Genomic DNA, 25,620 nt, shown 5'->3' with positions numbered 1-25,620 from the left:
TTCTTTTCTAAGTGTAGGAAATGAGGTTTGAAGAGTAAAATGGAGTAAAAAGAATTCTTTTCAGCCAAATAATAACAATTAAACATTTATTTTTCAATTAATAAATTCACTAAAAGACAAAAAGTCATTGGGGCAAAAAGACCATTTTGCCCCTCCACACTAAAACCACATAATTAACACTAAAGGGGTATTTTTGGGAAATTCTAAATTCTCGGCCATTCCCGACATTCCCAATGTCTAATAACCCGTCCCAAACTACTAACATACCAAGTTGTGATTTCTACTGAGCCAAACGCCGGGTTCCAAAATACCCGGCACCGGAAATGCAAAATATGTAAACTACTGAATGACATAAAAAATGCATTTCTGAATTCCATTATTAACAGTATAATAAATTATTTAAATGGCTATAAATAATTTCATAATTAATCATAATTAACTGCTAATTTCCAAATTAAACTAAGCGGGCTTTACAATATAGTATAACTATACCTACAATGTCAGTTTTGGGGTTTGGAAATCGCAATGGGGTTTTATTAACCCTATCCCGTCGATTATTAGGAAATAACTGACGGTATAGACACACGATTATACTAACATGTGTGCCCAAATTAAGGCGGAGTCAAGATGAGATAGTAGGGGGGCCAATTAATTAAACAATGCATACAAAAATGAAAGAAAATATGAAGATTTTTAATTTTTATAGATATTTTAAATAAGAAATTAGAAAATTTGAAAATGATGATTTAAGGTGTTAGGGACTCAGGTTAATAGTACTAATATTTACTCTACTAATATTAATGAAAAAATTATACTAATTGTATACTACGTTACATTTATATATATATATAATGTATAGTATTTAATTAAATTTAAGAGAGAACATTATATTTTATCTTAAAAAATATTATAAATTTTTTATATATATACATGATCTCTGAATATCTGAATAAGCTAACCCCACCACAACATCACCCCTTTTCTACTATGATTAGTGTGTAATTTGACCATAAATTATGTGGCTCATCTTATATTATTAATATATATTTATGAAATTAGTTAGCTCATCATTATTATAAACTAATATATAAATATAAATATATATATATATATAACAAATAATTATTTTGAGAATTAATGAGGGGGCCAGAGCCCTAAAACTTAGCATGTAGCTCTACCACTGCATGTGCCCTATGTTGTCGGTTTTTCTAATGACCGACGAGATAAGGTTATATATAACCCTAAATTCCTTCATCTTCCTCATCACTTTGTCTTCTTCATTTCACGATCCAAACTACCACAAAGACGAACCTAAAATACAAAACTCTCGCCAACCACCGCCCAAAACACCCATATTTCACCATTTTCAACCATTTTTACTCTTTAAAAAAAACTTTCATTTTTCACACTCAAAAATATATCCTCGGTGTTTGATCGTGTTTTTCTTAAATTTTTAGTATAAATCGAGAGGAGTAATTAGTTGTTGTGGTAGTTGTAGCTCTGGTCACGATTTTGGGCATAAAATTATTGAATCTCAACGTCCATTAAAGTATAAATTAAATTTCTAATAATTTTTTTAATGTACATTGCTTTATTTTTTTTATTTTTTAAATTTTCTTAAGGTTTTTCTATGTTGTTATTAAGATTTTGTTTGTTGTGATTTTGATTTTGATTTTGTACATTAGTTTATTAGTTTTATGTAATATTAATATGTTAGAAATATTAAATATTGTATATGTGAAATATATGTTATATATTTTATTATTTTGTGATAAGGTATATTAAATATGTTAAATAGTGCTTGTATATTAAATATTGGATATTAGAATTACAAGTATTTGGCTCAAATATATATATATATATATATATATATATTGGATATTAAATTTTGGGATAAGGTATATTATTTTGTAGATTAAATAAGTTAAATATTGTATATGTTAATTTTTTTTTTTTTTTTGAATGAGTATATGTTAATTAATATTAAGATGAAAAGATAAGAAATTGAGAATGAAACATAATTTAGTAACTAATAGTTACTAATAGTTAGATACTATTCGTAACTAGTTACTAATTGAGAATTAGATATAGTAACTAATAGTTAGTTGCTACTAGGTACTAATAATTTTTATTTCTATTCATGTGTAATTTTATTACTAACTAGTTACTTATTTTAATAACTAATAACTCATTAGTAACTAGACAGTAATAAATTACTAATTTAACTAGTTATTTACTAAGTACTCATATATTATATAACTAATAAGTAGTTAAAAATTAAATAAATATTTAATTTTGTAGTATTTCTTTATATTGTAGGTTGTGACGTAATTGCAAGATTCTGAATTACTTAGTGTTTATTGGCTTTTAGCTAGCTACTTGTATACATTTATTAACTTTTGTTATTAATTAATTACCATTGCTTAGAAAAAATTAAATATTTTAAATATTCATCCATAATATTATAGTAGGTTCTGCGAATATTTGTACTGCGATTGGATAGGTAACAAATTTTTGTATTGTCAAATGTTATTGTGATTGTTTTATATTATTTTAGATTGTGTTTTGTGGTTATTAATAGGTTTAAATTTTTAGAAACGTTCAACTATAGTCGTTATGCAGTCAAAATTTCAATAAAATTTAGTAATTTAGTATACTATAATTAGTTACTAGTTAGTAATTACCATAAAATATCTCATAAAAATAATATACCATGAACACACACTAAACTCATAAAACTCTAACTAAAACATTAATGACAAATGCAATGATGATTAAAAATCATAATTCATCACCTCTTGACAAATTGTAGCGTAAATTCTTCTCATTATCACTAGTTAGTATTTTAGTACTAAACTTTCAGATTTTTTTGTTAGGACTATCGTTATAGATAAATCATGGATGCTTGAAGAGGGAGACATGCCGTAAATTTACTAAAAAAAGTTGGACATGGATGAAAAATTAGAAGGTACAATTTGGTACATGTTAAAATTCAGGGGCATGCATTATAACGTCCCCGCTTCAAGCCTCCATTGGGTCCTTACACCCACGGAATGAATGGCTCTTATACACGAGTACGCCACTCTAGCTACTTCCTGGATTGATGACTGGCCCTACAGACCAACACGAGTGTTTCCAGCGTGCTTTGTCCTCACTCGCACGCTTCCTTGGAAAACTTCCCAGGAGGTCACCCATCCTTGAAATTGCTCCAGGCCAAGCACGCTTAACTGTGGAGTTCTTTCGAGATGGGCTACCGAAAAACAAGATGCACCTTGTTGATATAGGTAGTACCAATCAATCCATTTAAGCTCTATTCAACTGTGTAGTCCCATACCTATACAGTCTTAGAATCATCCCACTTGACCTTCCCCAGGCGGTGTGAGATTGTACAGTTTACCCGGTATTTCCCCTTACGGATCACGGGACTACTGACTGTCACATGCATGATTTAGTAAATATCAAAATTTGGGGGGTACAATGTAGCAACTAAACAATTACCATATTATAAAAATTAAATAAAATTCGACAGAAGTCCTTAAATTTAATAATTTTAATAGTTGGTAAGAATTTTTAACTATACCTAAAAAGTTGAGAAGGTATGATTAAAATATGTTAAAAATTCAAAAAGAAAAAAATTATAATTGACCTAAATAAAAACATACCGCCACACACATAAGCCCATGAATCTCTTTCCAATATTTTTGAAACTTAGACATCATTTGAGTTGCCATGTCCTTAATAAAAGGCACATCTGATGACATCCATGAGTCAATATTTGTCTTAATTTCACAAATTTTAGGGAAAAAAATATTGGCGGTAGGGTACTTTGTTCCAGAGAATAGCTCTGTCACTTCATGAAACACCTCTAATTTATCACATAATTGTTGAGCATTTTGCCAATCAATTTCCGAAGGGGCACACCTCAATCTCAACTCACGTAACCTTGCACGTTCAAATACTGTCTTGTACGATAAAGCTGTGTTAAGCATTAGAAAAGTGGAATTCCACCTTGTTACACAATCAAGTGATATTTTTTTGGTGTATGGTACTCCAAGTTGACGAGCAGTGTCCTCAAATTTTTCATGTCTTTTTGGTGTGCCCGACCAATAAGCAACACTGTCTCGAATTTTGTCAACACTATCACCAATGACAGATAAGCCATCCTTGACAATTAGATTTAAAATATGTGCACAACAACGCACATGTAGCAACTTTCCTTTCAAAATAAAACTGTCAGGCTCAAATTGTCCTTTCAAAAGATCTATCATGGAATCATTTGCACTACAATTATCGAGAGTCACTGTACTGATCTTGTCTTCTATTTTCCATTCATTAAGACAAGATCTTAGTGCCTCAAGTAGTGCTGGAGCATCGTGAGGGCATGGAACATACTTAAAACTCAGAATCTGATTGTGCAAGTTCCAAGAATCATCAATAAAATGAGCTGTTACAGCCATATATCCCCTCTTCTGATGATTAGCAGTCCACATGTCACTGGTTATGGCTATTCTACTCCTACTTTTTTCCAAACTTTGCCTACATTTTTCTTTCTCAGCTTTATACATTTTCATGATGTCAGACCTAATTGTATTCCTTGACACCATTTGAAATGTAGGACATAGAGTACTTGAATATTCGATGAACCCGCTATGCTCAACCATGGACAATGGATACTCATGCTTAACGATCATTTGAGCCAATTTGATCCTTGCTAAATCAGGATCAAAATTGAAAGGAATTGAAGGACTTGTAGTTGGATTAGCAGCAAGTTGGGCCTTTCTAACTGGACACCTCTTCACGTGAGTATTTAAATGCGTAGTCCCCGCAGTACTTCCTCCCACCAACTTACGCCCGCAGTGATTACAAACCGCTTTAATTTTACCATCAATTTCTTGTCGAGTAAAATGATCCCATGCACGAGAAGTTCTTTTTCTCCCTGTATTCTGATGTTCATCTAATGTATTACTAACAGATTGTATTTCTTCAACATTAGTTGATGGCACAAAATCAACATCATCCTCCGAATTAGAACCGATTTGACCAGACATTATTCTTTAATCAACCTACAATAACATCATATTCTCATGTCTATCAATGCACACAACTACTTAGAAAATATGATAAATATATTTTTAAAAAATCGGACAGCACTTCCCCTATTTTATTAACCTAACCATCTGTCAATTTCAGTCACAAACAATCAGATAATACACAATTCATCCTTATGACATAAATTTCACAGATCCTACTTCTCTATGGATGAATATATAAGATATTCAAACTCTTCTATTGAATTATATGTAATATAACAATTATATAAAATATACCTCCAATGTAATAGATCAAGTGATAAGTTGCTGCAGAAGTTGAGACTAAAATTTCCACTTGCAAAGCGTCAAAGCCTAAGAAATAAGAATAGAATTTGCATTCTCAGTTTGGTACATGAAAGGACAATGATGAGTAGACAAAAATTAGAAAACAAATGACCACTCAAATAGTGAAACTGAGTACTAACTGATTCGGTGGAACATTGACATTGTATTCAATTACAAAGAGTTAATACCTATAAAAGTATCTATGAGTTATATATATATATAAAAGTATTCAATTTCATGTTCTTCCCTTGATAGTGATAGCTAGCTGTAGTGAGAGTTAAAAAAAAAAACTCAAGCACCTTAAGAACAAGGAGGGCTTTATTTTTGTAATTTTCTCTGTATATGATTACACCTATTTTCGAATATATGTTTTTCTGTCCATATCCCAAAACAGATCAATATTATATGCATGTTTGCGGAAAAAAAAATCAGTTTTACATAAATAATGCTTTGTAGTCTCTGCAATCAAATAATGCTTTGTAGATATAATTATGATGATTTTTCAGTTTTACATAAATATACATACGATCAGTATATATGTTTACTAAGATGTATACAAACAAATTTTCTTTGAATTGTTTTTCTTTTTTGCTTAGTCTTTCTTTAGTCATTCTTTTGAATTTTATCATGGTCATTTTTCTCTATTTGCCCAAGCATTTATGAATACTGAAGATTTTATTATTAGTATTAGTCAAAATTATTGAAGTTATTAGTTATTTGATTTATTATTCATGGATAAGTTCTTAATTTTCTTTTCTAAAAGTGATTGCTATTATTATGTGTAATTTTTTTTTCCATATATTTTATTATTATTAGGGAGACACAAAATTAGCATTCTCATATTTCAAAGAAGCCGTAACATAACATGATTAGTTCATCTTCTTGGACTCATCCTCCACTTAGCAATTTCAGGAAAATATTAAATAAATAAATGAAATTTAAACAAACCCAGATAATAAATCATGAAACTCAAGATATCATCCATTAAAGCAACCCAAAATAACAATAATAAATATATTATATGGAATTTTTACCTCAAATGACGCGGCTCAACATTCAATTGGTCCCTTTTCGGCTTTTTAAATATTGTTTCCGAATTCAATGAGCAGAAAGATACATGGCGTGGAAAGAGATGGAGAGAGAAAAAAACGTGCCCAGCAGTGGTGGTTCTTCTTGCTGGCTATAACCAAGCAGTGGAGCTTTCTTTTCTTTTCTTGTTCGGTTGTTCCTGCTGGTTCTTCTTGTTCTTCTTACTGTATTTGAGGAAGGAGACTAGGAAAAGGGCTTCTTCGAATTTGCAATTTAGGGCTTTAGGGATTTTTGAACTGAAATTTAATTTTGTTTTTAGTTAATAATGAATTGCCGAATCGGGTCAGCCCCGATCCGAAAAAATCTGACCGGGGCGGGGCGGGGCGGGGCGAAAACCCGATTAGATATCCAATTGTACCGGGGCGGGGCTGCCCCATCGGATCGGGGCCCGACTCGAACCGCGAAAAATCCCCAATTTGCCATTCCTAGATACACGACATTTCTAATATTATTTTTTTAAAAATAAATAAATAAATAAAAGTACAAAAAGTAATAATTAAAATAATAAAAACATTAATCAATGGAGAATTATTACATGCTGATCTGATGGTACGTAGCACCTGCTACCACTTTTTTTAAATTTATGTGTTTTAACCTTTGATAATATCAAGCAATTTCATTTAGCAACAAAGTGTACAATATTTATCTAACTATATGTTAATATATATATTATTTAAATAAATAATAATAATTAAATAATGTAGTCATCTTTAATAATATGCATGTGATTTGGTATGCTTAATTAGTTTATTTGAAAGGGCCTTTAATAGATTGGCTTCTTATCGAAATTATTATAGGTTTGAGTGTGTACATATATTAATTATATAAAAAAGAATATAAAATTCTATAGATATATTTTATATCAAATCTGATTTTTTTTCTTTTTTTATTTTAGTGGGACCTATTATTATTTTTATATGTCCCTTTAGTAGTATTTATATAAGTAATGAATTTAAGCAAAAGCAAAGCAATAGAATGGAAGCAGAGGAAGATCTCCACATGAATAATGGTGTTGGCCAAACTAGCTATGCAAATAACTCCACTCTTCAAGTATGTCAACATATATTGTTATATTATTTTATAATATAATAATAAAGTAGATTAAAATGTGATAAATATATGTGAATAATATATATTAAGTGTATGGTAAATAAATGTGTAACCTATGATTTTATAACCTACACTTTTGTAACCTACATGTTGTAACTTAGAGAGGAGTTACAATTTGTTGTCACTTGTAACTCATGTGTTGATCACACATTATTAGTGTAATAAAAGGGTTGTTACACAATTTGATGATAGAATTCAAATGGTATGAAATATAGTTGTTACAAACTATATTAATACTCATTTATATGAGAGAAATGAGTGTTGTGTATTTTGAATTCTAAGTGATCACCTATACATTATAAAATAAGGTCTTTGGTGCTCATTTGTAAGAGATGAAGTTTTCTATCAAGAAAGCACTTTGCTAGAAAACCCTAAGGCTTGATAATTCCCAAAGCTATTTCCTAGAGAGTTCCCTTAGTGCTTAGAGATAGGGAGAAATAAGCTTTTGGACAAAGATGTAATACCTTGTTCAAGTCATGGTGATCCCTACTATTCTACACTCAAGGTTGTGAGTGAGTATATACATATATTTATATATATTATTCTCTTGCTATATATATTATATTACATGTGTTCTTATCTTCTTCTACATTTCTTATATATAATATATAGTGTATATATATTGTATATTATGTTGTTGTAACATTTATTTAATCTCTTTGTTGGTCCTTGTATTGTATTACAATAGAGTTGTAATATCTTGATTTTCTTCCATTGTAATAAAATCTCTAACAATCAAAAGCTTATCCCTTTTCAATGGAAGAGGAGATATAAATCAAGATTGTGAGAATACAAGGATAAGAGATTTTATGTGAAAACCATTCATGGGTGAGCATGGTGGTATATAATGTGATAATATATATGATATATATGAGTTATATATGTGATCATGTGTTTATATCATATTATATATATGATATTTAAAATTTATATCATGTTATTTTATGTATATATGTGAGATATATAATATATAACATGTATATATATGAGTAATATATATTATATATATAGAGCGCATGTGATATAATATATATTAGTGAGATTAAATATGTAGAAATAATTATTTTTATGTATTTATATGATACATGCATACATAATATATGTTATATATGTGTATATAATATATATCATGTATATTAATGTGTATATATATGTTATATATGTGTGAGGTATGTAACATAGATAGTTGTGTAATTAATGTATATATTATGTGTATATGATATATATGTATATTATAGTATATATGTTATATATATATGAGATATGTAACATATATATTGTGAATTTAATATTGATCTTATGTGTATGTTACATATGAGATGTTGATTAGTAACATACATATTATATTAATATATGAGTTACATAGCATGATAATAATGTTGATAGTAATAAAATAGTGTTTATTATTATTGTGAAAATTATTATCATTTATTTTGTGAATGAAGAATATTTTGAATTTTTATTTAATTTGGTGGTGAACATCTCACTTATGAGATAATAAAAGATGGCTTTTGAGAAGTTACATCTTTTATTGGATTATAAGAGATAATCATCTCATATTATGAGATAAATAAAAGTAAACTATGAGAGTTACACTCATGAGAATTGTCTTGTCATAGCAAGAACAAATGGATCAAAAGTGGATCCAAACTTGTGAAATGAGCCATAAATTGGAAGAGCAATTTTGGACTCAAAATAAAATGAATCAATGTGGATTCAAAAATAGTGAAAAAGATAACAAAATTGGAGAAGCAATTTTGAATCTTAAATAATCAAAGTGGTGAACAAAATTGATGAGAATTTTGTTAACCTTGGTATAATTTTGGGCTAATCTCAATGAGGAGATAACCTTAAAATTATGAGTAAAAATAATCACATTATTTTGTAAGTGGTGATGTGAGTTTGATATTTTAGTTTTGTTAAGAAAACTAAAAATATCAAATGGTATCTTTAAAGTGGCCTTAAAGAGTTATTTGAAGAGCAAAATGCACAAAAGTGATATTTTATATACACTTTATGGTAAAAATGTGAGGGTGAGCCAAAAATTTAATCAAAATGTGTTGAGACATTATTGATTAATTTATTTGATTTTGAATTCAAATTCTAAATTAAATTTGGCTATGTGTATAGCTAAAATTTTGACATATTTTGGTGTCAAAGTTAAGTGAAAATAATTTCAAGAAGGAAATTAATTAAAAGAGTTATAGAGACAAAGTGGTCTTCTATATTTTTAAAAATCAAGATATTATCTTGATAGTGAAATTTGAAAGTGTGGGGGTAATACTCCAATGTGAAAAATTTAAGACATGCTTGGTGTCTTAAAATAAAGTATAATTTAGACATGTCTGGTGTCTAAATTAGTGTTTAATTTTGATATGCTTGGTATCAAAATTATTGAGAATTTGAGTTGTGTGAAAATTAATCTTTTATGATTGAATTTTCAAAGCTTAAGTACTTAAGGAGAAAAGTGGTCACAAAGTGAACACTATATTTTGGCATGCATGATTCACATGGAATCAATAGTGAGAGGTTATAACAAATCGCTTAATCTCCGTACAAGATTAAAGCATGAATTTTCGAGGGATGGGGCCTAAACTCCCTTAGTGTTTCTCTCATTGATGGTAACCTATCTTGACACTAGTAAACATCTAGTCTTAAGTTCAATAGGTAATAACAAGTCAATAGAGTGAATATGGTACTCAATTGTCCCATCTATGGATGAGTACATGTTGTGAAAATTGAGGGTTAAAAACAAAAGGTTTTTTAATGGAGCTTAAGCTTAAGAAAACTCACTTAAGCTTAAGAAGTGTCTAAAGAGTGGTGAGACACTAAAACTCCACCTATATGGACTAGAGGTGGTGCCGCCTCTTATGAGAATTGGGAGTTATTCTCTAGAGAGTCCATGAATTGGAATTTTGCACATGGCCATTAACGGTGCAAGAGCGAGACATGCGGTCTCAAGTGAGCATTAGCGAGGGTGTGTGTGTTATTACCGGTTTGTATTAAAGGGATAGTGGTTCAATGCTACGGCAACCAAAATTTCATCAAACTTTGTGGTAACTACACTAAGGTAAAATTCAAGTCGAAAGACATTTTACCTAATGCACCTAAGCAAGACTTCTTTAAAAGTGTATATTTATTCAATCAAAGTGGGGGAATGTTATATTTTGATATAATATTTTGATTGATTAAATAAATGTTACAAGTGTGTTACAAGTGTGTCACACATTTTAATCTAGTGGGGGATTGTTATATTATTTTATAATATAATAATAAAGTAGATTAAAATGTGATAAATATATGTGAATAATATATATTAAGTGTATGGTAAATAAATGTGTAACCTATGATTTTATAACCTACACTTTTGTAACCTACATGTTGTAACTTAGAGAGGAGTTACAATTTGTTGTCACTTGTAACTCATGTGTTGATCACACATTATTAGTGTAATAAAAGGGTTGTTACACAATTTGATGATAGAATTCAAATGGTATGAAATATAGTTGTTACAAACTATATTAATACTCATTTATATGAGAGAAATGAGTGTTGTGTATTTTGAATTCTAAGTGATCACCTATACATTATAAAATAAGGTCTTTGGTGCTCATTTGTAAGAGATGAAGTTTTCTATCAAGAAAGCACTTTGCTAGAAAACCCTAAGGCTTGATAATTCCCAAAGCTATTTCCTAGAGAGTTCCCTTAGTGCTTAGAGATAGGGAGAAATAAGCTTTTGGACAAAGATGTAATACCTTGTTCAAGTCATGGTGATCCCTACTATTCTACACTCAAGGTTGTGAGTGAGTATATACATATATTTATATATATTATTCTCTTGCTATATATATTATATTACATGTGTTCTTATCTTCTTCTACATTTCTTATATATAATATATAGTGTATATATATTGTATATTATGTTGTTGTAACATTTATTTAATCTCTTTGTTGGTCCTTGTATTGTATTACAATAGAGTTGTAATATCTTGATTTTCTTCCATTGTAATAAAATCTCTAACATATATTTCCTCTCATTATAAATATATATATATATATATATATATGGATAAGTTTATAATTGATATATCAATATGTAACTGTGATGATTACAATTAGTTTTAATTATTGAATTATTGTAATTATTAATTTATAAATTATTTAAAAATAATTAATAAATTACTAATAATTAACTTGATTTGATTTTATTTATTAACTATTTAACAAACATGTAAAAATGTGACGTAAATTTATAGTAGACGCTCAAATATAAAATAATAATAATAAAATAAAATAAAATTATTTACAAATTTAAATTGTTACAAGAACCATATAGGAAAGTTTACATAAGTTATTATTTTTGGCAAATTTTTTACAAATTTATGTTTCAATATTTCTTTTTATACCTTTATGGTGTTAATAATAATAACACCAAAATAATAAAATAAACTACATGAAAATAATAAGAAAATAATATTTAAATAACATAAAAAAAAATAATATACAAATAACAAAAACCAATATCAAAATAACAAGAGTACAACATAAAAAAACATCAAAAGAACGTATTTATGTAAATAAAATTTTAAAATTGTAAAAATATTTAAAATTCCGTACAACTGTAATTTTGTCATTTTTTTTATTATATATGTGTTTTTTTGAAATATCCCTTTAATATTTTGATTGAAATAGTTAATTTATTCGAATTTTTTTTTTTAATTTTTTTTATAGTAATATATAATAGTTACAATATTATATTTGTAAATATTTAAAAATTTTAGAAAGTTTAAATTATCAAAAAAATAGAATTTTTACATTCCAGTTTACTAGTCTTGTTTAAAAAAGCTTTAAACTTATTTTCGACACCGTACGTAGGCTATTCAAAAAATTTCAAAAATTTACAAGGATAATATGTTGTAAGCATAACGAACACCACTATAAAAAAAATTGAAAAAAACTAACCCGACATATATTTTTGGTTAGAAAAATTAATTAAGAGAAATGTAATAAGATATTGACAGTAATACTCATCATATATATTAAAATAATATATATATTAAAATAATATAACTAAAAGTTTTATGGTTCAATCACTAAATGTATCAACATGCATTGATTGTCAATATAATACATATATTGTGCTATGTAGGGACTGAGCTAGATATTCAAAAGATTTTTATGCTTTTTTTTTTTGGCAATTATATTTTAGTTAAATTTCAATTTAGACTTTATTTTAATTATCAGAGAATTATTTTTAGGGGAATTACTTCATATATTATTTTTTTTAATTTTTTTTTTCAAATTTACGGTTTGGATGTGGTTGTAGCGCTAGTTGCAATAGGGGTTTCTATACAATTTTTGTTGCAATTTAGGTTGCAGCGCTAGTTGCAATAGGAGTTTCTATGTAGAATTTCGTAAAAATACAAAAAAAGAAAAAAAAAAAAAAAAAAAAAACTATTTTGAAGTGTAAAAATAAAAAAGCCCCTTATTTTTATAATTTTTTAAAATAGAGGGTAGAAAATAGAATTTAGCAATAATACAATACAAAAAATTTTAATTTTAGTCACACAAAATTTTTTAATTAAAAGTAAAAAATTGTGCCTAATTATAAATCTTTATTTTTATGTTGCGATTAAAAAGTTCGTGACTAAAGTTATTAGTACTGACAACTTGTATCTAAAAGTTATATTTTAATCACAAGTAACTTTTTATTGTGATTAAAAGTTATTTGTCCCTAAAATTAGTTTTCTTAGTGACATGTGAGACGTTTGTATTATCCCTTTAAACAATTATATATTTTTATTTATTTCTACATTTTTAATATTTTTTTATAAGTTAGTCTCTCAGATTCTTTTATCTATTTATGTTGATGACTTACATCAAAACATAATTGCAAGTAGGATTGACAATCTACATGTTAAAACAAAAAGTTTGTACTATTTTTTGTCCTTTCTATTTTTGTACTATCAACTTATATATAACATTCAATTTCAATCCAAATAGTTTCGAGATTGTAAATATTTGAAATTGAAGGTTATTATAGTTTAGAGTTTGAAGGCTAACTCAAGTGGCCAGGGTGTGTGTTGGAGGTCCTGAGTTCGAGTCCAGGTAAAACATGGTTGTAATATATAAATGTTTAAATCAAAAAAAAAAAAGAGTTTGTAATATGAATTCTGTATAATATTTCTACATGTTTTAACTCTTAAGAGTGTTTTTGTAGTTCAATTTATATAGAAATGATCGTATTTTTAATAATTTGCTTACGCGGTCATAAACCACAGATATAGTTGTAAAATGTGGGTCTATTAACTAATTTTAGATAGTAAAAATTTAATTTATTAACACTAAATATATATACATATAATAATTATGAGAATGCAAATAAATATTTTCATAAATTATCAATTTTATATTGTTATTTATGCATGTATTTTTTGTTTAAACTCTTAAACTACACGAAATATTAGTGTCACATTAGTATTACATTAACAATATATATAAAGTTGAGATATCCAAAATAATGTAAACCCTAACAACAGAGAGTGATGATATCAACTGCGAAACAAACTCTGAAAGAAAGCATTACTGAAGCTTATTGTAACAACAAAGCGTTCCCAGAGTGTTTAAGAATAGCGGACTTGGGTTGCTCCTCAGGCCCCAACACACTAATTGTGGTGTCCGATATTCTTGACATCATCGAATCCATATGCACCCAATCCTTGAACAAGAAAAACCTACCTCGAGCCTTCCAAGTTTTCCTCAACGATCTTCCTGGGAACGATTTCAACACCATCTTCCAATCTCTTTCGAGCTTCTATGAAAGGCTAAAGAAAGAAAAAGGCGACAAGTTTGAGCATTGCTTCATCGCAGCTTCACCGGGGAGTTTCTATGGGAGGCTTTTCCCTAATAATTCAATGCATATTGTTCATTCTTCTAGTAGTTTGCATTGGTTGTCACAAGTAAGCATAACAAATAATTTTTCTTTTATCATTCTCTAATTAGAAGACAATTTCCAATTTTAGGTTTATTATTATTGGTAAGACTAATTAATTACTTGTGGTTAATCTTATAATTACAACTTAAGGTTCCAAAGGAGTTAGTAAATAAACAAACAAGAGAAGCATATAACAAAGGAAACATTTGTGTTTCAAACACAAGTCCTCCTATGGTTTTCAAAATATATTTGGAGCAATTTCAAAAGGATTTCACAAATTTCTTAAGATGTCGTTCTGAAGAAATTGTCAATGGTGGTGTTATGGTATTTACAATTATTGGCAGTACTAAAAGTGATTCTCCTCAGAGTATTTTGGAAATATTGGGAAGAGCATTGAATGACATGGCCATGCAGGTATGGATTATACATACTAGGTAAAAGTTTTAAGGGTTAATAATATTGACTTGTTATTTTATTGAATGATAAATTAGATTCTGTATTTTTTATAATAACACAAAATAGTACGTAGAATTTAATTTTTGATATTTTTTTTTCTAATATAACCAACTTGAAGATAAATTCTACCACGAATAAATACAAAAAACACTACAAAAAATCTTACTTTTTGTCACAACAAAATTTATAACTAAAGATAAAAAAAAAAAAAAAATGTGGCTAATGATAAATTATCATTATTGTGTTGTGACTAATAAAAGGTCCGTGGCTATTAGTCACAAAAATTACAATTTGCTGTGACGAAATGTGCTTTTAGTCACAATATTTGTTGTGACTAAAACTAAATTAGCGACAACTTGTAACTAAATACTATGTTTTAATCACATGTAACTTTTTGTTGTGACTTTTAGTCACAAAAAATTTATGTTATGACTAAAAGATTGTCACTAAAACTAACAGTTTTTTGTAGTGAAATTAAATGTAATCAGTCTTTTTATAATACCTCTAGATCGGGTTATATTAAGTTTTATTTTGACAAAAAAATTAGCTCAACTTACTATTTTGTACTATTTTAAAAAATATAAGGTCTAATTTATCATTTAACAAAACAGAGAATCTAATCAGTAAGTTTTTTAAAACAGATGGTCTAAAATAGTATCTATGCACATTTATTGCTTAATTTATTTATTTTTTCAAAAAAATATTATATTATATTGTTATTACATTTTTCAATTATCATATATGAAGTTTAAATAAATAAACAATGTTATATATATATATAATAAAATAATATGTTATTATTTAATTAAGAATAAAAAAGTTAATAGTATTTATATATCATCTGAAATCTTTATCAAAGTCTGCGTGCATATTACAATTATAATATTATTATTTACGATTTTGAAAGTGAAAAATGATTTATAATAAATATAGATATATTTATATATATCATGAATCATATATGTTTACTTATTAAATCTCTATCAATTACAGAATATAATTGAAGAAGAAAGCTTGAACAATTTCAACATGCCATTATATTGTCCAAGTGAAAGGGAAGTGAGAAATGTGATTGAAGAAGAAGGCTCATTCTTTCTACATAAGCTGAATATTTTTGAGACTACTTGGGATGCAGGTTTCACTACTCATCAAAATAATAATAATAATTACAATAATAATCTAATTGAGAGAGGAAAATATGTTTCTGATTACATGAGAGCAGCTATGGAGTCTATTTTGGTGAAACAATTTGGAGAAACTATAATTGATGAATTATTTAAGAGGCTTGCTAATAAGGTCATTGAGTCCATGACCAAAGAAAATTGGCAATACAAGAACTTGGTTATTTCTTTGATTAAGAAATAATTAAGTATATAATCTTACTTAATGAACTATAGCTAGCTACTCTGAGATTTGTTATTCATCAGTTGTTTGTTTGTGTGTTTTTGTATGAGAATTTATTAAGTGTATTTGTAATATTTTCACTAAAATTCGTGACACTAATTAAAATAAAAAAAAGTTATGAAAGTTTAATTGGAGAAACTATAATAATAGATGAATTATTTAAGAGGTTTGTAAATGAACTTGGTTATTTTTTTTTATTATTATGTTGAGTGTACACTATCAAAGTTCTGCATTGTTTAGAAATGAGAATCAATTGGTATGAAGTCTTTTGGGTAGAATACAAAAGCAAATTCATGAGAGTTTGGACCCATATTGATGTAGAGATTTATGGTGTCTAACGTCTTAACAATACGAGCATTACTATTAGGCACCTGCTTAGCACTTTCTCGACATGTTGCGTTGCGATTAGCTAACGATACTCCTTAAAAGCTATTATATTAAACTATATGGCCATATAAGAAAAAGTCTTTAACATAGGAAGATGGTAGGCACTACTGGTGTACTTTATCATTTCTCTAACAATATATATCTAATGAGAATTGCTAAAAAACACTATTGATGCTTAGCACTCTTTTCGGTGTCATACTGTTATTAGTGTAATTAAATATCGGATCCCATATAAATTTTTAAAATAATTTTTTGAAAATATCGCTACCTAGTTATAAAGTATCACATAAAAAGTGTTCGACAATACTAGTGTCTAATAGCAATGCTATATATCTAATTGAAACATTAAAACTGCAAAAACGACACATACAATTGAAACATTATTCAATCTAATGATCTAATTTGATCAGCTTGATTGTGCATTAATTAATACAAAGATTGAGTAGAGTATAACCAATAATCATACTCGTATATACAAACAAATATATACATTTACAGTTAAGGAATGGATTTGAATTGAATTGGAGTTTAGAAACTTGTAAACAAAATAGGCGAGAAGGCACATAATTGAATTTGTAGAAATGTTCTCCTTTATTTTGTAGAATTCAGTGCATAATTTGGTGTATTATTGGAGTGAAATAGTATGAAGATTTCACACTAATTTGGTAGAATACTGCAACATTAGAGATGTTGGTGTTAGATTGATTGCTTGAGCTTGGACATTCCACTCAATTCGATTGCTACTTTATTTTCTAATTTTTCTAAAGCATTCTTAATTGAAAACCGTTCTATATATACATAGGCAATTTTTGCAATATATTTGAACTTTTCAATCTTCAGTCTTTGTTTTAAAATCACCCAACTTTCTTTCTTGCATTGCATTAGTGAAATGTACTAGCATCAATATGTCCATCAACTTGGATACTCAAAGATCCTGAGTTGTTGTACTCAGACTGTGTTGTATTGTACCCCAGACCCCACTTGAGGTCTCTGACTCTTGAGTTGAGAGACTTTCTCTTTCTTGTTTAAAAGTCAAAAGGCTTGTTTTCTTCTGCAATTGTTGCTTGCTGTATGGAAATCTTAGTGCACACTCATAAATTCCTCAAGACTTCCAAAAACAATGAACACAAAAACAAGCCATGCCTGTAGTGAGGCTCTGATGATGATTATGAAGAAATATTCAAATATAGCTCAGCTAGGCTAATTACTAAAGGGAGTTGGCCTACGACCATACTTGACAGAGTGGTCTGCAGCACCAGAAACTAGAAAGGAAACTTCTCACAAATCAAATTTGAGCACAACATTACATTTACTCAGAAACAACTACTACTGAGCTGATCACTATCGATCGAGTCAGTCTACAAAGCTATGTAGATTTGTGGAGACAGACGGCTGAGGTGGTTGATGCTCCAGGGCATTGGTGCTTGTGAAAGATGGTGGTACGCCATAGTTTTGTACATGAGAGTTTTCATACCTGGTTGATGACAATGACGACCAAATTTGAATTTTAAAACGATTAATGGAAACATATTAGATAACCAATTGGAAATAGCAATACTGGATTTGGAAAACAAGTCCACCAAAAAACTGCTTAATAGATAAATATGCAAAAATTCATTACAGAAGAAAACAAAGCTAAAGATACAACAAAAACAGAACATACTAATACTTTAAACTAACATTCTTCCGCATCTTTATTCTTCTGCTTCTTCTTTATTCTTCTTTTTCTTCTTCTTTTTCTTTTCACTCTTATCAGCCTCGCTATCAACTTTGTCATCATCGCCACTGACTTTGGGAGATTGAGCAGCAGCAATAGCATCCTCCTCAGCTTCTTTGTTCTTCTTTTTCTTTTTCTTTTTCTCATATTTCTCTGTTTCGGGTGAGGCAGCTTCCTCCTTGACCTCATCGTCATCCACATGCCCATTCTCTTTATCCTTCTTCTTCTTCTTCTTCTTACTACTCTCTTTGCCCTCAGAAACTTCGTCCGCCACTGCATCAAATTTTCTCTTGAGTCCGCCATCATCTTCATTATCCTTATCCTTATTCTTCTTTTTCTTCTTTTTCTCTTCACCAACTACTGAAGAAGTCTGCTTCTCCGCAACAGTGGTGGGTTCACTTGGAGCTGCTGCAAGGCCTGCCACCATCGAATCCCCGCCAGTAGGTAAAATCAAATTCCTAGCCCATTCTTGAGGTGTATTATCATTAGGCTTCCCATGCTTATCGAGTTTCCCATCAGCAATCAACTTCTTCTTCATCGATGCTCTCGGACCAAGACCCCACTTTCTCGGATAAGTATCGCGATCCATCACAACCCTCTTAATCCTAGCCACCACACCATGATCACAAGTAGCCATAACAGCAGTAGTCATCTCAGCAATCCCCAAAGCAATCGCTTCTCCTTTAGTTGTCATAAGAACAACTTCCTCACCAGCCTCAATTTCATTCTCAAACCTCAACAACCCAGGAATCATCAACTTAGCACCATAACAAATGGCATTTACAGCAGAATCCTTCACCACCAATCTCTTGTAACTAGTCAAAATCACTTCAAGTGGCATTATCACCCTCCTCAAGTAACTCTCATCTCTATAATTATCATAAGCCCATTGAGCATCCATAACATCATGCATAGTAACCATGTTATCTTTCTCACCAAGAATCCCAGACCTAACTCTCCTAAGCTCCTGCATATGTGCTCCAACACCAAGAATCAGACCCAAATGAACACAAAGAGTCCTAACATAAGTTCCAGCCTCACAAGAAATCCAAAAAACAACCAAATGCTTCTCTGCATCAAACTCAAGTAACTTACTTTCATAAATAGTCCTAATCCTAAGCTGTCTTTTCACAGCAGAAATCAGGGGTGGTCTCTGAAACACAGCCCCAGAAAGGGTTTCGAGTGCCCGAGCCACTTTCGCGACATCGGACACCGCAGAATGCAACCTAGCAATACAAACATACTCTTTCCCGGCACCTTGCTGAGACTTGACAAGCCTTGTGGCTCTGTCAATACAGACAATAAGGTTTCCGGTGACCTTGGGATCCAAGGTACCACTGTGACCCGTTTTCTCCACACGAAGGATCCGCTTAATCCAAGCCACGACCTCGTGAGAAGATGGGTTAGAGGGTTTATCAAGGTTCATAATACCGTACCTTATGTACTCGGCGAGTGGGCGTTTGAGCGGGGAGTAACCGGAGGGAAGAGGAGTGTAGTGTCCGGTTCGTACATTGAGACGATCGTAGTTCTTGAGAAGGATTGGCCACTGAGATGTGTCGATGGTGGGAGTGTAGCTCTGTGGTTTGATCATGAAATCGGTGTCCTTCTGAGCCAATTCACCGTCGACTGGTTTAAAGGGCGTGTCTTGTGCCTCATCTTTCTTCTTCTTCTTCTTCTCGGAGCGAACCTCGACGGCGGCCATGACTGAGCTTTCTGTAGAAGGATTGTTGTGAGCAGAGATTTTCTAGGGTTTAACTGTGTAGGTTATTAGGGTTTTGGGTTTTGTGGGGTTTTAGTAAGGAGAGAGATAGAAGACAAGCCATTGCAACCTCAGCCAACGTCATTAAGGCATGGGCTGGGCTATTTGAAGCTGGGCCGGGGAAAGCCCAATAATGTGGTAAATATCAATTATCTAAATTAATTACATTAGTATCATAATAAATTTATCATTACATTTTTAACATACTTTCTTTCATTATTATCATAGTTTTACTCACCTATTTTTGATTAGCTAGTTGGTGAGGTAATAGCTTACCAAAGCGATAATCAGTAGTATTGTAAGTTCGAACCTGCAAGTGACCTTTCAAGTCCGCCTTCAAATCCAAAGACTCAATTTTATATTTACGTTTAGCTTAAGAAGATTGCTAATTACAACTTCCTATTACAACCTTTTAGTTAACCTCCACGCCTGAAATCATATGTCCTGAATATTTTTTTTTCAAATTTTTTTCATAGCAGTATTTGTTATAGTTACATACAGTATCATCTCTTTAAATTTTTTAAATAATTAAATAATTTACAATGCCTAAAACAGAATTCTTGATATTTCAGTTTACTACATGTATTCAAAAAACTTCAAACGTATTTTTAGCACTGTAAACTATTCGAAAATTTTCAAAAACTTACAGGAATGACGTTGTAAGCGTAACGAATACCGCCATGAAAAAAATTTAAAAAATTTAAAAATAATATTTCAGCATGAATTTTCAAACACGAAGATTGATTAAAAGAACGATAAGACTCTTAACTTGATAAAAAAAAATATATATATATAATTATAGTACATAATAAAATGCAAAATCTTATTTACATATTATTTTTTATAATTTCAGTAATAAGTATTACTGAAAAGGAAACCAACTACAAAACTTTGGCTGCTTTGTACCAAATCCCCACAAATTCAATATCACTACTGTACACACAAAACTTTAATCTTTATTGAATTTTTTTACTTTCTTTATTTGACTTAGTAAGAAAAATCCTGTGTCTTCAATCAGTGTAAAGGTTAAAATAAAAGAACATAAAATAAGCTGAAGAAGCAGCCAGTTTATGTCTAACTTGGTAAATGTAAGAATTTAATATAGATTTCATTATATCTTCACTTCTCTATAACCTTTTAATCAAAGCAAGAGATGTTTTACTTTCATCACAAATTTTTTCCTTTCTTCATTTGTAGAAACTCAATTAGACCTCTCAATGAAGCTTCAGGCTCCTCAATCTTCAACAACTCCTCTCCTATTTCGGCGGGAGTCACCTTTGTTGTCTCTATCAACTGTTCTATTTCCGAGAAGAGTTGGTGCTCTGTGATCCCTAGATAGTTGGAGGCTAGTATTTTGAATCCACATGGGGTGCAATGTGACAAGTGGATATGCACATCCATACGACCGGGGCGAATTAGAGCAGGGTCCAGACGGTCTTTGTGGTTCGTTGTGAGTATTATGATACGCTCGTCGCCACAGCTAGACCATAATCCATCTATGAAATTGAGCAATCCTGATAAAGTCACCTGAAAAATTTACCAAATGAGAGCTGAGAAATGTGATCAAATCTAAAATAAGACTGTTATAGGTATGATTTTAATATGCAATTGCTTGAAAGAATTAATGCATAGGATTTCTATTCAAGCATGGAACTTCAACTTAAGTATTTTGATTAAAAAAAAACACCTTATGAACTCATAAATATAATAATTTGATTGGACAAGCTTTCTAATCTCACTTAACATGAAAAATCAAGTTTTGACAATATTTTAGGTGATGTTTAAAAGTTTGATTTTGATGGAGAAAGAAAAAGTAAGGCAAAAAAAATGATTAAATAAATAAATAAAATCTCATCTTTGGTATGGACAGAAAAATTGTATAGAGAAAAATTTGATCCAACAAAATTTTCTTCTCCACACTTTTTTTTTCCTACATTTTTTCTTTCCTTGCTAAAATCCAAGTTCTAAACATAACCTTAAAGTTTTCAAAGGCTAATTCATTCAACTTTTTAAGGTTTCTAAATATGGCAACATCTCTGTTCTTTACACTAACTAAAAATCATTCAACAGCTCTCTTCTTGATCACATTTTCTTGCTAAGAAATTTCATTGTTGACTCAAGGTGAATCAAAAACTCACAATTCATGTCCATAAACTTCTTAAGAAACCAAAAAAAAAAAAACAAGACTTTAATAATTACCTCATATTTCCTTTTTGTAGATTGATGGAGACTCTTATTATTAGGCTTAGCTTTCCTAAGCCTGTTCTGCAATTCAATAGAGCAATCAACATCCTCAACAACAAGAATAGACCGATTCGCAGTCGAAATCAACAACTTCCTAAGCTCAGAATTACTCCTAATACTTGCCAATTCCAAATCATATACATCAAATTTAAGGTAATTTGCCATAGCAGCAATCAAACTAGATTTCCCAGTTCCTGGAGGACCAAAAAACAAGTACCCTCTTTTCCAAGCTCTTCCAACTTTCCTATAATAATCTTTTCTCTCAACAAACCTCTCAAGATCCTCCATTACCTTCTTCTTGATATCTAAATCCATAGCAAGAGTTTCAAAACTCATTGGATGATCAAAAATCACATCTTCCCACATATTCATTCCTCCTCTCATTCTCAACATTCTGTTCTTCAAAGAGAAAAGCTTTAATGTCTTTAACTCTTCCTTAATCTTCTTAGATTTCTCCAAAATATAAGGCAAGTAAGACTCAATCACCATATCTCTATGCTTCTTATGAAAACTCAACTCAAAGAACCTAAGCTCAGACTTAACACTCCAATTGTACGGACCACGAGAACCAGGACTAGAAATGTACTTAGATTTGATCTGATTTGAAAAGAATCTCCATTTTAGTTTGACCCCATTAAAGGAGTCAACAATCTCTTGATTTCTATCCAATGTGATTGAAAAGTTTTCATCTTTTTTGGGTAAAACAACTTTGAATCGCTTTGTATCGGAAGGGACATTAGTGGGTCTGAGATAAATCTTTGCAGCCTTGAAGATGTGATTATATGTAAGACCATCGAACTCGTCGATGACCAGGGTGAGTTGGGAAGAGAGTGAACTCGTGAACTTTCTTAGTTTCAAGAAGATTAGGTGTTGAAGCTCGGGAGGGACGTATTCTCTGACGAATGACCGGACTACCATGGCGACGGCGGCGGCGGAAGCGGCGGTGGATATCATAGTTGTGGCGGAGGGTATTTGAAGATTGTTGAATGAAGACATTGTTGTGAGGAAAGGAAGGGTTTTTGGTGAGTTTGAGAGGATTTTGAAGATGGGTTTTGGAGAAATTGATGAAAGAAATGGTGGGTTAGTGTTGGATTGTTGAATTGTGTTACGAATTTTGATCTGAGAGATGAGTGAGAAGTTTCTTCAGTCTCGTCTTTGACTTTGACTTCTTTCATCATACCCATTTCTCTCTCATAAACGACCGACTTTGGTTTTGTTGAGTCAATCAAAAAAAATGAAATTTAATTATCTTATTTCTTTCTATTTATTTTTTATTTTTATATAATATAATTAAGGATAAATAAGCTTGTAATATGCCCCTAACGTAACGTTTGATTTGTTTTAGAGTATTTCGGCTAAACTCTTATAAGTCTCAATTATTATTTCATTTATATTAATTTAAATTTTAGTGGTAAAATTATTTAAATTATTAAATTAATAGTAAATTTAAAATAAGAAAATTAGTTTATATATTATTTTTTAATTTTTTTTTTAAATTTACGATTTGGGTTTCTTAAAGTATTTTCTACCGTAGTTTCTATGTAAGTTGCTATATTAATTTTAGGTTGCTCTGTTAGTTGCAATAGGAGTTTCTATGTAGAATTCCGTAAAAATACAAAAAAAAAAAAATGTTTTGAAGTGTAAAAATAAAAAAACACTTTTAAAGTATCATTTATTTTTTTACATTTAAATGTAACATAAACGGCTTATGTGTATACTCTTGTATACGTCTTAGTACACCTAATATTATTATTAAAAAAATTTCAAAATTTATAATATATATTTTTTAAATATTTTATTTTTTATTTTGTAGTTTTATTTAATTTTAAAATAAATTTTAAATAATAATATTAGGTGTATCAATACAAAGATATCATGTGTATAAGAGTGTACACATAAGCAATATATAGTAGCTCTAATCGAATGACACCATAAATTTAGTAACAGTTTAGTAATTTTAAAGATTTTACTGTCAAATACTCTTTGTTTTAAGATACATTTTATTAATTTTTTTTTTTTTAATAATTCTATGGTGTAGTCATTTTATATAGTTACACTTGTAAACTTTTAAAAAATATTGAAATAGTTTATAATGTTTAAAATAAGGTTAAATTATTGTGTTGCATGTGTTACTATTTTTTTTTCTTATACACATGGTAATAAATTTTTGAACTTTATTTTTGTTACTGTCTATTTCGATTTTTCTAAAAATTTACATATAATCCTAAGTATACACAATTCTAGAAAAATAAAATAAAATAAATTAGCTAACCTATATGCCAAAAGAGATAAAAGACCTATAAAATACATCTTTAGATAGCACTACGATTTTTTCTTTTTTTTTTTTCTTTTATTTAAGCGTTTATATATTACAACCATGTTTTACCAGGGACTCGAATCCAAGACCAGGGTCGTCTTAAACATTTTGGAGGACCTGTTCTAATTTAAAATTTGGGCCCCTACAAAAAAATGTAATTTATAAATAATATTTTTAAATATTATCATTCAGTTATATATTTTACAAAACACCAACAAATTCCAACTATTTATAAAAATTGTTATTGATTTCAATAGAACAAAAAAAAAATATAAGGAAAAAAGAATATAAAAAATTTGAAAAAAATAATAAATAGCAGTAGTATATTTTTTTTTTTTACTTAAAAGCATTAATAGAATTGAAAATGAGCTTTGAGCATTGGGATAGAAATGACTAATGACAAATTGTTAGCTCTTTTGAAAGTTAGGTTCATTAAAAAAAAATTATTAGGCATTAAAGAAAAAAATATATTAGGCCCTTTATTTTTTTGGACCCTGTGCAGTAGCCCACTTTGCACTCCATCATGGCCGGCCATGCCCAAGACCTCCAACATACACACACCCACCTATGACCACTTGAGCTAGCCTCAAGTACACTACAAATTTTTTCAATAATTAGTAAGTTAACATAAGGTAAACATAGGATTATTGGACTCAATCCTTCAATGCAAAAGAGCTGAATTAATTAAGGTGTTTGTAGCTTAGCTAGTTTCTCCTTCTCATCCATTAATTCATAGACAACATATTTCTCTAAATTTCTATTGTAGTATGTAATATTGAAAGAAAATTTTTAACATTTTATGCTTAAAAGTTAATTCGATAACAAA

At 29.6% G+C, this 25,620-nt stretch overlaps 3 protein-coding genes across 3 annotated transcripts; 1 reads left to right on the top strand and 2 right to left on the bottom strand.

The window, feature by feature from the left end:
* The first annotated feature begins 7,439 nt into the window (after positions 1 to 7,439).
* Positions 7,440 to 17,092, top strand: LOC115725687 (probable caffeine synthase MTL2). Its single transcript, XM_030655276.2, has 4 exons — positions 7,440 to 7,514; positions 14,116 to 14,535; positions 14,661 to 14,924; positions 15,960 to 17,092. Exons 1-4 carry the CDS (start codon positions 7,440 to 7,442, stop codon positions 16,329 to 16,331), a joined length of 1,131 nt encoding a protein of 376 aa, XP_030511136.2. The 3' UTR covers positions 16,332 to 17,092.
* Positions 17,093 to 18,332: 1,240 nt separating this feature from the next.
* On the bottom strand, positions 18,333 to 20,395 carry LOC115724959 (H/ACA ribonucleoprotein complex subunit 4-like). Its single transcript, XM_030654341.2, has one exon. It carries the CDS (start codon positions 20,174 to 20,176, stop codon positions 18,452 to 18,454), a length of 1,725 nt encoding a protein of 574 aa, XP_030510201.2. The 5' UTR covers positions 20,177 to 20,395; the 3' UTR covers positions 18,333 to 18,451.
* Positions 20,396 to 21,188: 793 nt separating this feature from the next.
* Positions 21,189 to 23,725, bottom strand: LOC115724524 (AAA-ATPase At3g50940). Its single transcript, XM_030653821.2, has 2 exons — positions 22,433 to 23,725; positions 21,189 to 21,760 (listed from the first exon to the last, which is right to left on the bottom strand). Exons 1-2 carry the CDS (start codon positions 23,471 to 23,473, stop codon positions 21,401 to 21,403), a joined length of 1,401 nt encoding a protein of 466 aa, XP_030509681.2. The 5' UTR covers positions 23,474 to 23,725; the 3' UTR covers positions 21,189 to 21,400.
* Between the last annotated feature and the right edge of the window lie 1,895 nt (positions 23,726 to 25,620).

Source organism: Cannabis sativa, chromosome 6, assembly GCF_029168945.1.
Source record: "Cannabis sativa cultivar Pink pepper isolate KNU-18-1 chromosome 6, ASM2916894v1, whole genome shotgun sequence".
In the NCBI taxonomy this organism is placed as follows: domain Eukaryota; kingdom Viridiplantae; phylum Streptophyta; class Magnoliopsida; order Rosales; family Cannabaceae; genus Cannabis; species Cannabis sativa.
Note: the sequence above shows the minus strand (reverse complement) of the source record. Positions and strands in the feature narration are given on the sequence as shown.

Excerpts from the sequence above, each read along its gene's own strand:
- LOC115725687 (XM_030655276.2), top strand. The coding sequence starts at position 7,440 with ATGGAAGCAGAGGAAGATCTCCACATGAATAATGGTGTTGGCCAAACT. Across the intron at positions 7,515-14,115 it reads CAAATAACTCCACTCTTCAA|AGAGTGATGATATCAACTGC; the intron begins GTATGTCAACAT and ends CCCTAACAACAG. Across the intron at positions 14,925-15,959 it reads TGAATGACATGGCCATGCAG|AATATAATTGAAGAAGAAAG; the intron begins GTATGGATTATA and ends TATCAATTACAG.
- LOC115724959 (XM_030654341.2), bottom strand. The coding sequence starts at position 20,176 with ATGGCCGCCGTCGAGGTTCGCTCCGAGAAGAAGAAGAAGAAGAAAGAT.
- LOC115724524 (XM_030653821.2), bottom strand. The coding sequence starts at position 23,473 with ATGTCTTCATTCAACAATCTTCAAATACCCTCCGCCACAACTATGATA. Across the intron at positions 21,761-22,432 it reads CTACAAAAAGGAAATATGAG|GTGACTTTATCAGGATTGCT; the intron begins GTAATTATTAAA and ends TAAATTTTTCAG.